Here is an 18,337-nt window from a genome sequence, read left to right as displayed (position 1 = left end):
GCTCCTGGTCATATGCGTGGATTGATTGTCTTTCTTAGAGAAAGGTAATGACTTGCGGACATTGAAATTGTACGCACGGTGATTGAGTGCAATCTTGCATTCAATGTCCTAAAGTAAAAGCAATGGAAGAAGATGGTAAAAGCCATTGCCAATGTGGGTCCATGCGAAGGATGGACCGGTGTTACATACAATGACATGAGGACGAAAAAGATTGAAGAAGAGGAGAGGATTGATAGAGCCCTTGATCCTATTCGGGCCGCATGGATAAAATTTGGTCGCTCCATTTTTATTGACGGATGGAGTGATTGTAAGAAACCTGGTATCATCAACATACTCGTCTCATGTCCACTCGGCACTTACTTTTTGCGGGCCGTAGATACCGGCAAGAGGGGGAGAAAAAGGATGGGTGCATTCATCTACCACCACATTCGACAAGCTATCATTGAGGTATACATTGCAATTTGTCATTTAAATTTGTTTCACTTTCTTTCATTATAATAATATCATGATTCATAATTGAAATTTGATTTATGGATAATGGCATATGCATAACTATCTATCTTCCTACTCTAATAAATAATTTCTCTCTAGTATCTATGATCTATCTTGATTCTCTCTTTTCTACCACCACATTCGACAAGCTATCATTGAGGTATACATTGCAATTTACCATTTAAATTTGTTTCACTTTCTTTCATTATGATAATATCATGATTCATAATTGAAATTTGATTTATGGATAATGACATATCCATAACTATTTATCTTCCTATTCTAATAATTAATTTCTCTCTAGTATCTATGATCTATCTTGATTCTCTCTTTCCCCCCAAGCCGCATAGCTAAAGTTTTAACTCTCTCTAGACTCTTTCTCTCTCTAACCTTCAATTTCCAAGTAGTGTTAGTATTAAGTAATAAGTATACTTACTTGTAATTTGTAAATTGCGGTTGTAGGTGGGCCCCTCAAATGTAGTGCAAGTTGTTATCAACAATGCATTGAATTGTCGGTGTATGGGCCGTTTGCTTGAGTCCGAGTTCCCTACGATTGTGTGGATTTCATGTGCAAGTCATTGTTTAGGCTTGCTCATGGAGGACATTGGGAAGCTCAAGTGGGTGAAGAGGGTGGTCCGCAAAGCTACATCAATTGTCGCATTCTTCACGATAAAGGTAAAGGTGCTTGCGATGTATCGTGAGCATAGCACACTGGAGTTGAAGAAGCCTTATTCAACTCGCTTTGCTTACATGTTATTGCGGGAACGCTTTTATGAGGTGTGGTCTGCCTTGCGCCAGACAGTGGTGTCCACACTATAGAATGAGTGGGATGAGCATGAGACAGAGGAGGCCAAAGCCATGCAGCACTTGTGTCTTAATAAGGAGTTTTGGCAAAAAGTCCGTGCCGTTGTCATTGTCGTGACTCCCTTTTATAGGGTGTTACGTATGAGTGATTGCGAGGAGTCCAACATGGGCCTTCTCGTTTACTTCTTTAGAGCGGCATTGGTGGAGTTATGTGCTTGTATAGTGATCACAGAGACATTGCGTGCATATGTTTTAGAGATAGCAGAGAGGAGATGGGTGTGGATGCATAAGCCCATCCATGGTTTTGCCGCATTGGTACATCTGGCCTACAAGTCACCGGTGGTCATGGATGATAGAGAGTTCTGTTCGGACCAGCTTGCTTATTTGACTCGTGTGGTCCTTGTGGGCGACTACAATGCAGTGCTGGAGGAGCTAGGATGCTACGCAGATCAGAGAGGGCATGTGGCTTTTGCTTCTCCTACTTCTTGGAGGAGAGTCACTTGTCATGCCTTTATTTTGGTGGCAAAACTTTGGATACGCATTGGAGACCCCTCAGCCCTTAGCCATGAGAGTCGTTGCCTAGGATTGCTCTTCGGGTGGATGTGAGAGAAATTAGAGTGCCTATTCTCTCATTCACGCAAAGATTCGCAATTGGCTTAGTATACGACAGTTAGAGCGTCTAGTCTATTGCCGCACTAACTTACGCATGATGAGAGCTACGATGTGAGCATGGGTAGTCCGAAGCAGGTAAAGTTTAAACACTTAACCATAACATTTAAATTTTAAAATTTGTTGTTTTAACTTTTAAACATTGAACTTTGAAGTTTATACTTTACAATTTAGACTTTAGCATTTACAATGATCAATCTTACGTGCATCACTGCATTGTGTAGGTGAATGTTGATACATTCAAGTTGACGGGCGACACTCTTTCAAGTATACATAAGGAGGTGGACGAGGAGGAGATGTTTTTTGCGGAGCTCTATAGAGAACTTATAGCAGTAGATACTCGTGACGCTCGCAGTCAGTGTGCTCGTGGGTGAGGAGTTTGAGTAGGTGGTAGCAGGGGCATGGTCATTCGACGCCCTCCATCATCGAGGAGGGGTGGTTCAAGTGGCTTGCAAACATATGTAAGGCGGGGCTCTAGTAGCTCCATCCTGTGCCTCATGATGATATCCCCCCCTTGCCTACACAGCCACCACCTAGGGAGCCATCATTTGATGATGATGGTAACCTCATCACTGAGGATGAGTATGAGTGTGTCTGATCATCGGATGCTGAGGAGTCATCTTTAGACTCTCTTGATGAGCACTCAGATGGTTCTGATGATGATGATGATAGTGATGCCTCATCATAGATTCATATGACATAGGTCTCTCTTTTTTTTTGTATTAGATATACTAGACTATAGTTGTATTGCATGTTTTGCGCAGTCCATGCGAGTGCGATGGTCACTCCATGTATTCATCTTATTTTGTAATGAAATGGCTATTTCCACTTTAAACATGTATTCTATGATCTATCATTTAATGATTTATGGTTTTTGTTATTTAAAAAATCATATTATTTTTTTCGTACTAATATCGTACCGTATCTTAAAAAATCATAAGGCACCATTTAGTACTGTACTGTATCATACCTTTCGTACCTGACAACTATGCAAATATGTATTGACCATCTTTTTAATTAGCTGCTAGCGACTTCGAGAGCAAGATCTCCATGGCAGCAGGTATGCCCACCATCCTCTTTCCAGTCAAGTTCTCCCTACACATTTGTGGATCACCCCCCTCCGCTTCTCTCATCCATCCTTCCCTGTATGCTCATCTTACAAAGGATACATAAATTGGCATCTTAAACTCCCTAAGGGGCTTGATTTCAACATTATCACCAACCTCAACATCTCAAGAGGGTCTCTTAGTGCTCTCTGAGCTCCAACAAAAACAGCCCAAGACATCTCTGATCTTTATACTCCTTGGTCTGCTGTAGTGGCCCAAAGTCATATCTGAAGAGATGGTGGTATCTCCTTGTGATCTTGTAGTTTATTGTGTGATGGCATATATAGTGCTCCTTAGTCTCTATCTCTGTCCCACATAGTCTGAAGATATGATCTTTGCTATGATATGGTCGTGTATCCCTGTTTTTGTTCTCGAGTGGTATGAGGAGGCACAGATTTCATATGGTATATGTTCTCATTGATAAACAAAGACAAAACAAAACAAAAAGGTAATACTGCCTATGTGGCACTTGGTAATAAATTATCGATTCCTGCACACACAGTCATGCATGCACTCATATGAAGGAAGACAGGGAGGGAGGAATGAAGGGCGAGAGGCTATGTTCATCTGACTGATTATGCCAAATTGTTCCCTTGGACCTACAGAACCTGCAACATGTAGTGTCACAGTGTCTGCACCAACAACATTCCAGAATTCAGATGATCCAATCACCGCTTGCTCATTGTATCAGGATAGGGGACCTTCTCCATGGCTTCGAAGGACAAGCACAGATGCATGGCTTGCACCATCTTTTGATCCAGTAGAGATCACAGAAGGATCTGATACAAATCAGGGTGACATATATTGTGTAGTATGTAGACAAAGTGGGAGGCTGGAACTGTACGAACTTCCCAATATAATTTGTGTTTTCTCTGTAAATAATTTCACATATGGAAATAAGTTTCTGTTTGACTCTAGAGGACATCATAAAGTTTCATCAAACAACGACTCCTCTTCAAAAGAAGGGAAGGAAACTTCTAATGCAGAATGCCAGAAGCAGGATCCAAGTGCTTCATTGCAGGTCATTGAAATCTGCATGGAGAAGTGGGCTGATAAGCTTGGGCGACCCTTTTTATTAGCAGTTTTGAGTGATGGGACTTTTCTTTGCTATCATGCTTATTTATACGAAGGGCCTGATAACACTTCACTATCCGAGGACGGAGGTGCTATTGAACCTGGTGCATTAGGTAGCATCATATCTAGATTGAAGAATTTGCGATTTCTGAGGCTACCCCTTGACAGGGCCACAGTGGAGGAAGATGCAGTTAGCCTTAGACCAAGCATCATTCCTTTCAGAAATGTTGGTGGACTGCGAGGGGCTTTTATGACAGGTTCAAGGCCTGTGTGGCTGATGAATTTCAGGGAACGGTTGCAGGTGCATCCACAGGTAAAATCTAATTGAGAAGATTGATTTTTGCAGCATGTTTGTAAATGTCAGTATGGTGAATCTAATCAAAATGGAATTAGAAATCTTCTCAAAATTGTAGAAGAACATGACTACTAGGTCTGAAATTGGGCTGTTGGATGTGTAGCTGGGCGATGGACCTATAGTTGCATTTACTCCACTTCACAATGTTAATTGCAACCATGGTCTTATATATGTGACATCCCAGGTTTTATGCACATACAATCTCTTTTTATTTTTATGAAATTTTCTGGGGTGCACAAATGCTCCTGGTTTATTGAATCTAAATGAAGATATTCTAGTTCTCAGTAGCAGGCAATGTTTGCAGGGCGTACTAAAAATTTGTCAGCTTCCATCATTGAACTATGATAATGATTGGGTAGTTCACAAGGTAACTGATGAAGTTGAACCTTAGGTTTCCCCTGTTGGTATATAACTTAAATGGTTTGCATTACTTGCTTCACTTCTTTTATTAATGCAGATTCCATTGAAAGGAACTCCCCACCAGATCACATATCATGCTGATGCCAATCTTTATGCTCTTATTGTATCCTCCACAGTAAGTTTTGAGATGATGCTGATATCTTATGTGCTGAATGCAATGGAACTTTTATTCCATTATGTTGGGCCTTATCTATAGCCTTCTTCCACCTCATGTTAGCACCTGATGGATTTATAGGTTCAAGTACCTGCTGCACAAATCATTGAATCAGCTGATCAAGGAACTGCATTCATATCTGAGCTTGAAAATGAAGATGGGCAAAGGTTGGTTACTTTAGAAGAGTTTGAAGTGCGGATCCTTGAACCAGCTAAACCGGGGCTGCCCTGGGAAACAAAAAGTACAATTTCAATGCAGATGACTGAACATGCATTGACCGTTCGTATGGTGAATGTGAAGGTAGTAGCTTTGTCTCTCAAACCATACAGTCAAGTAGTTTTAGAATGTGTAAGCATGGAAATCAAGATTTATGAGTGGTAACCTGTTTGGCAGGATTCGACAACACAGCAGATGCAAACACTCCTTGCAATTGGAACAGCTTACGTGCAAGGGGAAGATGTACCTGCTAGGGGGCGCATAATATTGGTGACAATTGGGCAAGATCCAAATGATTCCAATTGCTGGGTATGTAATCTACATCATAGCACGATCAGAACATTGAATGACACCAAAAAGCTGAATTATTTAGTGTCACAGGCAAAGGAAGTCTTCTCAAAGGAACATAAAGGAGCAATTTCTGCAGTTGCCTCTCTCCAGGGTCATCTTCTTATAGCTATTGGACCAAAAATAATACTTCACAATTGGAATGGTTCTGAGCTGGTTGGAGCGGCCTTCTTTGATGCACCACTCTATGTTGTCAGCCTGAACATTGTATGGGAGCATGGAGAATTCAGCTTTGCCCTCTCTGTCTTTTCTCTCTCTCTTTTTGCTTGTATAATTGCAATAGATGTCCAATGTTCACATGTACCCATATCACTATTTCAGCACCTTTGATCACACATGCCGCTCGGAATATATATTTCCACCAGCTTTATGTGATGTGAGACTATGGCTGTTTTAGTTATGCAAGTTTTCTTAGTTACACACCCTTTTTTGACTTACAGGTGAAAAATTTTATACTCTTCTCAGACATACATAAGAGCATCTATTTTTTATGCTGGAAAGAGGATGGTGCCCAGTTAGCTTTGTTGGCCAAGGATTTTGGGTCTTTGGACTGTAGCGCTACAGAATTTCTCATAGATGGAAGCACTCTAAGTCTTCTTGCTTCAGACAGACACAAAAATGTGCAAGTAAGGGTTGCTGACAGCTCTATCAAGCAACATCACCATTTTATTTTTGGGTTTCCTTTTTGCAAAATAGAAGTCTAAAATTTTGTTCAGTTTGTTTTACTAAAAAGGAATCTGTATCAATCTTTCTAATATTTGCAGAATTTGGAGTTCGGAATGCCCTTAGTAAAAAATCATAAGTATACATGAAGTCTCAGTAAGAATCCAAATCATGCATATTCTGTTTACTTAGCATTTACTGCAATTTCGGTCCCAAAAAAAATCCTTTCTATAAATGATACGCTCATAGTTGTCAAGTACGAAAGGTACGATATGGTATGGTACAATAAAATATGGTACTAAATGGTACCTTAAGATTTTATAAGGTTCAATATGATATTAGTACTGTTGGATGTGTAGAAGTTTGAGGAGGATTGAGCGTGAGAGTGTGACGGCTGGTGAGAGAGTTAGAGAGAGAGCAAAGTGAAAGTACAATGCGATATGAGTGTACCAACAATGTGTTGGTACACAAAGAATAAAATGTATTTATACTTAGGGCATGTAAAGGTGCATTCACATGTACAGCTAAATAATGTGCGTGTACTATACACAGAAGGTTAAACGGGCCTTTATCCCAACAACCTCCCACTTAAAGGTAACCCTAACCAACTCCCACTAGTCGTATGCAATGCTCGTGTTGGCATAGCAACTAAGAAACGCGTTTCTTTGAATTTGAAACTTACGAAACTTTTCTTAAAGTATGAAACGTTTCTGAGAGTAAAAACCGTGGGCGTTTTTATTTTTATTTTATTTTTTGGTGAGTTGGAACCCAAAACATGGTTTTTTTGACAAAAACTATTGGGCAATGTTAAATGTGATGATAATGATGTGTAATGACTCGTGAGGGCTCAAGATTTTGGATGATAGACTGATTTTTTTGTCATTTTGTTTAGTTATTGAACTTTGTCAATCTAGTATCTATTCTTCTCTTGAGATTTGAATATTATACAACTTTAGTCTCATTTATGAGTTATTATAATATATTACGATTTATTCTCGATTTTGACATTTTGCTAGTTTGTCGCAACTTGACTCAATCCATATTATAGATAGACTATTTACATGTTAATTTCAATTTTCTTTGCATAATATTTATGAATCATAATGTTTGAGTCCTAAAAGATAGTGTAGCTTGTCCAAAGACTAACTATGACATAAGTGATAAATCAATAATGGATCATGGATATGTAATATATAATGTATTATTCTCAATTGACTCTATTATCACTCAAGCTCAATTAGCCATTCTTTGTTTAAGCGAGAGTTCCATAGAGGTTTAGAACTTCTTTCCCCAGTCAAAACTATTAAAAATCCCTATATAAAAAAATCCGCGTTTTTATTTTACCCCCGCTTGAAAGAAACAAAACATGTTTTAGACGTTTCGTTTCTAAATGTTTCTCACGTTTCTGGCTGCTATGCGTGCTGAGCTTTGCTTAGGCTGTTAGTGAGAACATTTGCAGGGTTGTCTTGTGTTTTGATCTTGGTCAATGTGATTTGACCATCTTTCAGAATCTGTGTGATAAAGTGATATCGCACATCTATATGCTTTATGTGTGAATGATACATGACATTCTTAGCCAGATACACATCACTCTAGCTATCACATCCTAAAACTGCAGTACCCATAGACATACCGAGATTCTTTGCAAGTCTGCTCAACCATATAGCTTCCTTAGAAGCTTCAATAGTTGATATGTATTCAGCTTCAGTGGTACTCAGTGCAACAATGTTCTGCAACGTGGAACACCAAGAAACAGCCCTACGAGCAATTGTAAAGACATACCTACTAGCGGACCTACGAGTGTCCAAGTCACCTGCCATGTCTGCATCACAATAACCCTGCAAACTAAGTGCACTCTACCCATAGCAAATACACTTTCTTTGTGTACCCTTTAGGTATCGAAGAATACACTTGACAGTCTCCGAATGTATTTTGTCAGGATTTGACATAAACTTGCTAAGAACTCCTACTACATGAGCAATATCTGGACAAGTAGCAAACATAACATATATAAGAGAGCCACAAGCTGATGCATAAGGGACTCCCTTCATAGCATTTGCTTCCACATGATCTTTAGGGCTGTTAGCTTTACTAAGCTTAAGATAAGGAGGTAAGGGTACCCCAAAATGGTTAGCTTCAGCCATATTAAATTTGTCCAGTACCTTTTCAATATACTTTTCTTGAGATAAAAACAACAATTTCTGAATTCTATCTCTACGAATCCTTATGCCCAAAATATGCTGTGCATTCCCCAAATCTTTCATGGAGAAGGCTGATTTCAGCTGATTTTTGAGAGCATCCAAGCTAGTCTTTCTTTTCCTAGCTAGCAACATATCATCCACATACAAAAGAAGTATGATGGGATTGCCATCTGTATCCTTTTTCATGTATAACCAATGATCTGTATGGTTGCATGTAAATCCATGAGATAGCATAAAAGTGTCAAACTTTTTGTAACATTGTCGTGGTGCTTACTTCAGCTCATACAGGTTGCACTTTAGTTTACACACCATATGTTCTTTTCCAGGAACTATAAGGCCCTTAGGCTGTTTCATGTAAATTTCCTCATCAATGTCACCATGCAAGAAAGCTGTTGTTACGTCCATTTGGTATAGCTCTAAGTTCAATACAGCAGTGAGAGCAAAAAGCACACATAGAGTGGTCATCTTCTCAATAGGTGAGAAGACCTCTTCGAAGTCAATCCCTTGCTTTTGTGCATACCCTTTGGCAACCAGTCTTGCTTTGTACTTGGGTTTCCCATCAACTATCTTTACTTTGTACACCCATTTGTTTGGAAGTGGCTTCCTTCCCTTGGGCAATGACACAAGATTCCAAGTATCATTTGTATATAGAGATTTAATCTCTTCTTGCATAGATAGCTCCCACTTACTGTTGAACTCACCTGACTTGGCCTCCTTGTATGTAGAGGCTCACCCTCATTTGTAAGCATCACATAATGCAAGGAGGGGTCAAACCTATGTGGTTGCCTTCTTACGCGTGTAGACCTGTGTAGCCAATGATCAATATTTTCAGGAATTGGGTCTACATCTGGAGGTATATTATTTTCAGGAATTGGGTCTACATTTTGCCTTCTTACGCGTGTAGACCTGTGTAGCCAATGATCAATATTTTCAGGAATTGGGTCTACATCTGGAGGTATATTATTTTCAGGAATTGGGTCTACATTTGGAGGTATATTATTTTCAGCATTTATTGGTTGCTGTAAGCCATTTTCAGCATGCTGTTCATGCCGTACAACACCTTCATTTTCATTACCAGCATCTGCATTTTCATAATTAGCAAGCCTATCTTGCTGTCCATGGTCGCCTTGTGCTCCTATTTGCTGTCCATCATCATCTGGCTAAAAAATAACCGGCTGATCATTTGTTTCAGCCTATGGTGCAGCACCATGGGGCTCATTTTCTGAAGTAATAGGTGGATGCAAACTCTGAAATTTTACCTTTTTCAGATCTTCATTAGAGACTAAAGTACCTTTCAGTACATTTGCCTCATTAAACACAACATTACGACTGCGAATAATTTTCTTGGACTGAGGTAATCACACTCTGTAGCCAAATTCACACTCATCACCATAGCCCATGAAAATGCCTTCGGTGGATTTTGGGTCAAGTTTGTTCCTCAGCTCATCCCTAACATGCACAAAAGCATCATAGCCAAATATGTGTAAATGGTCATATGAGGCCGATTTGCTAGACCAAACGTCCTCACGAATGCCATTATTTAAGGACCTGTTCGGAGAGCGGTTGCAAATGTGAACCACGGTTTTGAGTGCCTCTCCCCAAAATTCATGAGGGAGATTAGCAGTGGACAACATGCATCACACTCTTTGACATAAAGTCCTATTATATCTTTCAGCCAACCCATTTGAAGTAGGGCTGTAAGCTCCCTCTTAATTCCACAAAAGGACTTGAATTTAGTTGATGTGAATTCACCCCCATTATCAGTTCTCAAGCATTTCAGCTTTCTACCTATCTAAGTGGTCACAAATGCATGAGAAGTTTTAAAAACAATAAATACTTCACTTTTCTTTTTCAACAGGTATACCCAAATCTTTTTGGAACAATTATCTATAAAGGAGACAAAATATACAGCACCACCCAACGATTTCAGGGGCATACTACATACATCAGAATGCACTAAGTCCAAAACATTGGACTTACGAGAAACACTAGAGTAAAAGGAAATTTTTATTTACTTTCCAAACTGACACTCATTATAAAAGTCAAGTTTGGAGCCTTTTCCATCAACCCTCTTCAGAGAGGTAAGGACATCAAGTCCTTTTTGGCTCATATGGCCTAATCTCTTATGCCATAACCCTAAGTGGCTTTAAATTTCAGGAACTAGAAGAAACTTGCCATTCAAGGCTTTATAGTGCAAACAATATAAAGTGCCCTTCTTGGTTTCTTTTGCAATCAGTATGGAACCCTTTTTCACTTTCCACAAACCACCACCAAACAGTGTAGTGTAACCATGCAAGTCAAGTTGACCAACAAATAGTAAACTCCTTTTAATGCCAGGCATATATCTGATATCTTTTAACACAAGCTCTTGCCCATTGTCTAAAGACAAGCGTACAGTGCCAATCCCATCAATGCTGTAAGCATGATTATTTCCAAGATACAACTTTCCATAACTGTCTGCATTGAACATAGCAAAACACTCCAAGCAAGGAGTTACATGGAAAGAGGCACCAGAGTCTACAATCCAAGTTTGAGTGACACCATCATCAACTGACAAAAGTGCATCAATCATATCAGCCTTGGTAATCTGCATATCCTGTATGTGACATACAAGGGCATCATAATCAACTGCACATAATTCATCAGCCTCTATATCGGAAAGCTGCTCTATAACCACACTAGAGGCCACATTGGCCTTTTCCTTGCCTTTGGTTGCCTCAAATGCATTTGTATTGTTCTCCTGCATTCTTCTTTCTCTCTTGTTCCTTCTTTGTAATATTTGCAATCAGGTATCTTATGGCCCTTCCGACCACAGTGATAGCAAGTAATGTCACTATTTTCCTTTCCTTTGCTTTTGCTCTTGTTTCTTTGTCTTTCATTTGCATTTTTCTTTTCAGCCATGCCTCTTACATAATAAACTAAGTTGCTACCTTCTCCACTAGACATACGTCTAATTTTTTCATTCAAGATTGAACCCCTCACCCCATCATATGAGCGATTGGGGTTATTGCTGAGAGAAATTTTTATCTCCTGCAGTCTTCTTTCTCTCTTGTTTCTTCTTTGTAATACCTGCAATCAGGTTTCTTATGGCCCTTTCGACCACAGTGATAGCAAGTAATGTCACTATTTTCCTTTCCTTTGCTTTTGCTCTTGTTTCTCTGTCGTTCATTTGCATTTTTCTTTTCAGCCATGCCTCTTACATAATAAACTAAGTTGCTACCTTCTCCACTAGACATATGTCTAACTTTTTAATTCAAGATTGAACCCCTCACCCCATCATATGAGTGATTGGGGTTATTGCTGAGAGAAACTTTTGTCTCTTGCATTCTTCTTTCTCTCTTGTTCCTTCTTTGTAATACTTGCAATCAGGTTTCTTATGGCCCTTCCGACCACAGTGATAGCAAGTAATGTCACTATTTTCCTTTCCTTTGCTTTTGCTCTTGTTTCTTTGTCTTTCATTTGCATTTTTCTTTTTAGGCATGCCTCTTACATAATAAACTAAGTTGCTACCTTCTCCACTAGACATACGTCTAATTTTTTCATTCAAGATTGAACCCCTCACCCCATCATATGAGCGATTGGGGTTATTGCTGAGAGAAATTTTTATCTCTTGCAGTCTTCTTTCTCTCTTGTTTCTTCTTTGTAATACCTGCAATCAGGTTTCTTATGGCCCTTCCGACCACAGTGATAGCAAGTAATGTCACTATTTTCCTTTCCTTTGCTTTTGCTCTTGTTTCTCTGTCGTTCATTTGCATTTTTCTTTTCAGCCATGCCTCTTACATAATAAACTAAGTTGCTACCTTCTCCACTAGACATATGTCTAACTTTTTAATTCAAGATTGAACCCCCTTTCTCTCTTGTTCCTTCTTTGTAATACTTGCAATCAGGTTTCTTATGGCCCTTCCGACCACAGTGATAGCAAGTAATGTCACTATTTTCCTTTCCTTTGCTTTTGCTCTTGTTTCTTTGTCTTTCATTTGCATTTTTCTTTTTAGGCATGCCTCTTACATAATAAACTAAGTTGCTACCTTCTCCACTAGACATACGTCTAATTTTTTCATTCAAGATTGAACCCCTCACCCCATCATATGAGCGATTGGGGTTATTGCTGAGAGAAATTTTTATCTCCTGCAGTCTTCTTTCTCTCTTGTTTCTTCTTTGTAATACCTGCAATCAGGTTTCTTATGGCCCTTCCGACCACAGTGATAGCAAGTAATGTCACTATTTTCCTTTTCTTTGCTTTTGCTCTTGTTTCTCTGTCGTTCATTTGCATTTTTCTTTTCAGCCATGCCTCTTACATAATAAACTAAGTTGCTACCTTCTCCACTAGACATATGTCTAACTTTTTAATTCAAGATTGAACCCCTCACCCCATCATATGAGTGATTGGGGTTATTGCTGAGAGAAACTTTTATCTCTTGCATTCTTCTTTCTCTCTTGTTCCTTCTTTGTAATACTTGCAATCAGGTTTCTTATGGCCCTTCCGACCACAGTGATAGCAAGTAATGTCACTATTTTCCTTTTCTTTGCTTTTGCTCTTGTTTCTTTGTCTTTCATTTGCATTTTTCTTTTCAGCCAAGGCTCTTACATAAAAAACTAAGTTGCTGCCTTCTCCACCAGACGTCTAATTTTTTCATTCAAGATTGAACCCCTCACCCCATCATATGAGCGATTGAGGTTATTGCTGAGAGAAACTACCAAGGTCTCCCAAGAGTCAGGTAGTGTCATGATAAAAAAAGATCACCCTCAACTTATTATCAAAGTCCAAATTTGCATCCTTGAGCTGATTTAAAATGCTTGTAAATGCACTCAAGTGCTTAGTTGCAGGCTTTGACTCATCCAATCGCATATTCACCAACTTGTGCATTAAATGCACCCGATTAACAGGTGTGGTGATCTCATAGATAGTTTTCAGCTTCTCCCATGCTGCATAAGCTATATCTAGATCCTTGATGCCTCTCAAGATGTCATCAGTGACACCCATCTTAATGTAAGCCACAGCCGTTTTGTTTACTCTGGCCCAATTTGCATTAGACATAAGTGTGGGTTTATCTTCCTGCAAAGCATCCTCACAATCCTTTAGGAACAATTTGCCCTGCATACGGTCTTTCCAAAGGTCAAATCCATGACCAACAAATTGTTTGATTTCCATCAAATTCATGATGTTTGAACTGGAAGAAGTTGCAGCCATTATATCACGAACACACGAGTAAATGCCCCTGGACTGCAAAAGCACAAACTGAACCAGCAAACACATGGCTATTCTTCCTCAACTAGAAATAAATCTATGCTGTTTGTACATGAACCAGCCACCATATGAGCAAAAATGCAAAAATTTACCAAATTCTGCACAAACCCCCAAAATTTCAGGTCCAGAATTGCATAAATGTTAGCTAATCTGACCCAATTGAGCAGAGTTTTATCAAACATGAAAAGCCCCAATTTTTTGGGATCCAATATCAAGAAATTTTACTCAAAAGAGCAAATTTTTGACTAATTTGGCAAAATCCCCAAATTAATTGAGGTCACCACATGCAATGTCTGCAATTTTTGACTTGAAAATCATTGCCAGGCATAATCGAGGTCAAATGTGGGAGAAGCCTCAAATTTTCGAGCTTGAATTTGCACAAATCTGAGATCTTTGCCTCTAGCACATGAACTCCCGCCAAGGCAAGTCGTAAATGAACATATTAAAAGGAAAAAAATTGATTTTAAGAAAATTGACCCGCAGGGGGTGGGGGTTTGTTGACGGTCGCGTGACTGACGGCTGTCACGCCTAGTCATTAGTTGCAGGTGCTTGGTCCTCGTGATGAACTGCCATCTAGTGGCTATGATGGTCCCTTCTATTGTGTGCATCTTCTGCCACGACTGCTGCCCTCTCACGCCCTATTGTTTGGTCGCTTGCCCCTTGTCGCTTGGTCACACACAACAGACCTGTTGCTTGTTGGTCGGGCAATTGGCACCTATTGACTATCACGTGGAGTCTCGTTTGTAGCCCACTCTGAGCTGAGAGCCCGAGACTCTTGCTCGACTAACTTCCTTTTGCCTGGATGTTTGATCTCGGGAAGCGTGCACTCTGTGCTTTGATACGAGTTGTTGGAGCTCGGCTTTGCATGTGCAGAAGTTCGAGGAGTGAGCGTGAGAGTGTGACGATTGGTCAGAGAGTTAGAGTGAGAGAGCAGAGTGAAAGTACAATGCGATATGAGTGTACCAACAATGGATTGGTACACAAAGAATAAAATGTATTTATACTTAGGGAACGTAAGGGTGCATTCACATGTACAGCTAAATAATATGCGTGTACTATACACGGAAGGTTAAACGGGCCTTTATCCCAATAAGTACGAAAAAAAAACTTGATTATTTTGGACTAAAGATAATAGAATAGATGTTTCAAGTCTAAATAGGAATGGTATTAGAGTATATAAGATGAATACTTGAGGGTAACATGCCAAAACTTGATACTGCATGTGCAACATGCACTACTGCTACCTTATACAAATAAGAGAAGTGTGGGCTTGAGAGCGAAAGGTTGAGAGAAATTGTTTGAATCTCAAATAACCTAATCTCATGGGAGAAACATATTAGTATAAGGAGCATTTAGTTCATCCCAAAGTGCAGTTCGAACAGGAAAAGATGTATCCATTAAGTTGGTACCTTACAGTACCAATATGCAAGATAGGACTTTTCCAACTTTATCCCCTTGGCTTTATCTTTCAATCCTCTTGCAATCTAGGACTTCTCATGGAACACAACCAATTCTGTGATAAACAACATGATGTTGTTATTAGTGCTTCATTGCTACCCTATTATTTCTAAGCATAGTTGCCTAAAATAGTGCTTTAGACCCTCTTGAGACCGAAACCATGAAATGGAAATATTTGGGGAACTCCAAAACACATTTTGAATTTTTTTTTTTCATAAAAGATAATTGTATTAATTACGAAAAAAAGTACAAGTTTACATGATTACAAGATACACGGTGGCTTTACGCCATCGCGTGCAAGAACTCTCTCTCTCTCTCACTACAAGAAGTAGACAACTCAAGAGTTACAAAAAGTCATGGCGAAGACGTAACGGAAATTGCCATATGCTAGAGAAGTAAGTCCTCCCGAGGGAGCAAGTCAGAGAGCCGAATAAGATCTATCTGTCAGAGTAAGAGACCTTTAAGCCTCGCCATGTGTCCCTGAACATTAGAGGCGGAATAAAAAATAAAAGCATTCCGAATGGTCCAGTTATGCCAACAGCCCCAATATCTAAGAAAGTGAAACAAGATCTTCATATGTGGCTGTGTCGGTGTGGGGTATTTGGGCTGCCCAAGAACCCAATCAAACGGGCGTAGTGAGAACTCGACTGCCGCGCACCAGACTGCCGACAAGAAGGACCATATTTTCTTAGCTAGAGGGCAAGAAATAAATCGATGAGGAGCTGATTCCGCACTGGTGGTGCAAAAGAAACAGTTGCCATTGGAGATGCGACGCTTGGAAAGGGCTGAAGCTAGCGGCAGACCACCAATCATTATCCTCCAAAGAAAGACCTTATATTTGAAAGGGGTCTTGTTCAACCAGGCTTCCATCACCGTTACCCTCCACCAGGACCGAGATTTACGCAATCCCCATAGAGTGTTAGCTTTAGTGACCAGCCATTGATGATCTTTAATCAGAAGATGATACACCTGGTTAGTTGAAGCCTTTTCCAAATTCAGCCGGCCTGCAAGGTCCCAGTCCTGCCAGGGACGATCCGAAGCAAGGGAAGGAAAGGGTTGTCTGTGTTGTAGGATCATCAAAAGCTGTCCCCATAAATCCCTCTATCCACGAGGGATCTTGAAATGTCTCCTAGCTGTACGAAATGCCATCAACACATTGCGACTGGCCAGGGTGGCATCTGCTACTGAAGTCAAGCCCAAATGTGCCATGCGGTTAAATTTTGGTCTAAGCTCATGTTTCCCTTCCCAAGAAAGTAACCGCAAGACTGCCAACAATTCCAATTGGAAGGAGTTAGTGACTAAACGGTCCTCCGCTGGATGCCACTGAGCCTTCTGGAGGACCTGTCTCCAGGAACATACCAAATGGGCAAGCAGAGATAATGAAGGACTAGAGAACGGAGCATCTGCATTAAGAACATGCCACCAAGAGCCCCGAATTTGGGTATTACCATGCCGCAGCCCATGATCCTCAAGAAAATAACGGGCTATAACAACCCACGGGTGATGATCCAAGCACATGGCGCGAAAAAGAGACCAACGGAGTGCCAGCATATGAGTTTTGGCATCTAAGATAGCTCCACCACCCATGCGTTTCGGGATACATGCATGCGACGAAGAAATCCATGAAATGCCTGCATGCAAGGAATCCTTTTTCCATAACATGAAATAAACATACTGCGTAAGAGCAGTCAATGCAGAAGTAGTCCAAGGCAGCAATGGCAAGAAATATGTGAGCATTGGTAACATAATTGTCTAAGCCACTTTGAGGCGAACATAAAAGGGCCAGGCCTGTGAGTTCCAATACAGAAATTTCGCTGTCAGTTTCTGTGAAATCCACTCCAGGAGTTGCTTGGGCGGAACATCAACGCCCAAAGGGTACCCAAGATGCCTGACAATGGAGCCACGAGGAACAACCATTCCCTGCCAGTCCAATGACTGCAAATCCGACTCCGTGCAGCTGAGAATAGTTGATTTCAAAGTACTGATGCGAAGACCAGAGGCTTGACCAAAGAGAGTCCAAACATCTAATGCTTTACGAAGATTATCCTTATCCGCACGCAGAATCATAAAGCTGTCATCAGCCAAGGATTGACCAATGAAGTGCTGTCCAGAAGGAAGAGCCAATCCAGCCAACTGCGAAGAAGCTGCCAGATGAGATAACATCGAAAGAACTGGATGAGTCGCAAGGGCAAAAAAGAGAGGACTTAAAGGGCAACCCTGTCTCACAGAGCGGGCAAGGACAAAAGGTTGGGTAACACCTCCATTCAGCATGACTCGCGAAGAAGCCACAGCACTAATGGTGTAGATCAGCTGAGACATCCGAGCCCCAAAGCCCATAGTAGACATAAGTTGTGCAACGAAAGACCAGTCCAGATAATCAAAAGCCTTTTCCAGGTCCAATTGAATCAGCACCACCTCCTGATTAGAATGCCTTGCATAATCAATAGCCAGTTGCGCATTTAATACATTATGCAGAATGTTGCGGCCCTTAATGGAACCATATTGGAGAGGATGCACCAGGGATGGAAGATGCTTATGGAGCCGATTCGCCATTAGTTTGGAAAAGATTTTATACATAGAGTCCATCAAAGAAATTGGTCGCCAATGTTTCAACATAGACGGCGAAGGAACTTTTGGAAGCAATTTAATAAGTCCTTTCCATGAGGAAGTCATGAACCCTGTTTCCCACACCTGCTGAAACATAGCTGTTAATGGTTTTGCCAATTGGGTAGCAAAGACCTCAAAGAACTCATTGGTGAGACTATCCCAGCTAGGACTTTTATCCTTGGGCAAGTGTAACAAAACATCCATAACCTCTGCCTCACAAATATCTGTCTCCAACGTGGCTTGCATGTCTTGGGGAACTTGATTGCGGACCAGATCATAGAAAACTGAGCGGGCATGGGTAATATGGTCTGAAGGTGGAGAAGTAGAATCAAGAAGGTTGAGGAAATAATTCGTACATATATTCACAATAGTCTGCGGATCAAGGACCATTTGACCTTTTGCATCCTGGAGTTTGGTTATATTCTCATGAGCAGGAGAGGCATGGAGAGCTCGAAAGAACTTATGCGTTTGGCAAGCACTGTCTTGTAAATTCTCCGTCGGATTTTGCAATTTGGCCTGCTG

General features: G+C 40.5%; 1 protein-coding gene across 5 annotated transcripts in view; it reads left to right on the top strand.

The window, feature by feature from the left end:
• CPSF160 (cleavage and polyadenylation specificity factor 160) overlaps positions 1 to 18,337 on the top strand; it is a 172,965-nt gene that overhangs the window by 143,072 nt on the left and 11,556 nt on the right. For all 5 annotated transcript variants that reach the window (XM_087692891.1, XM_087692892.1, XM_087692890.1 and 2 more), the window contains 8 exons: positions 3,677 to 4,458; positions 4,604 to 4,684; positions 4,805 to 4,867; positions 4,958 to 5,035; positions 5,156 to 5,374; positions 5,468 to 5,599; positions 5,672 to 5,845; positions 6,079 to 6,264. In XM_087692891.1, coding sequence (XP_087549017.1) covers positions 3,677 to 4,458; positions 4,604 to 4,684; positions 4,805 to 4,867; positions 4,958 to 5,035; positions 5,156 to 5,374; positions 5,468 to 5,599; positions 5,672 to 5,845; positions 6,079 to 6,264 — 1,715 coding nt within the window. The remainder of the gene's footprint in view (positions 1 to 3,676; positions 4,459 to 4,603; positions 4,685 to 4,804; positions 4,868 to 4,957; positions 5,036 to 5,155; positions 5,375 to 5,467; positions 5,600 to 5,671; positions 5,846 to 6,078; positions 6,265 to 18,337) is intronic.

Source organism: Lygodium microphyllum, chromosome 14 (assembly GCF_053477565.2).
Source record: "Lygodium microphyllum isolate KBCC chromosome 14, Lygodium_microphyllum_v1.1.10, whole genome shotgun sequence".
Lineage (NCBI taxonomy): Eukaryota > Viridiplantae > Streptophyta > Polypodiopsida > Schizaeales > Lygodiaceae > Lygodium > Lygodium microphyllum.
Note: the sequence above shows the minus strand (reverse complement) of the source record. Positions and strands in the feature narration are given on the sequence as shown.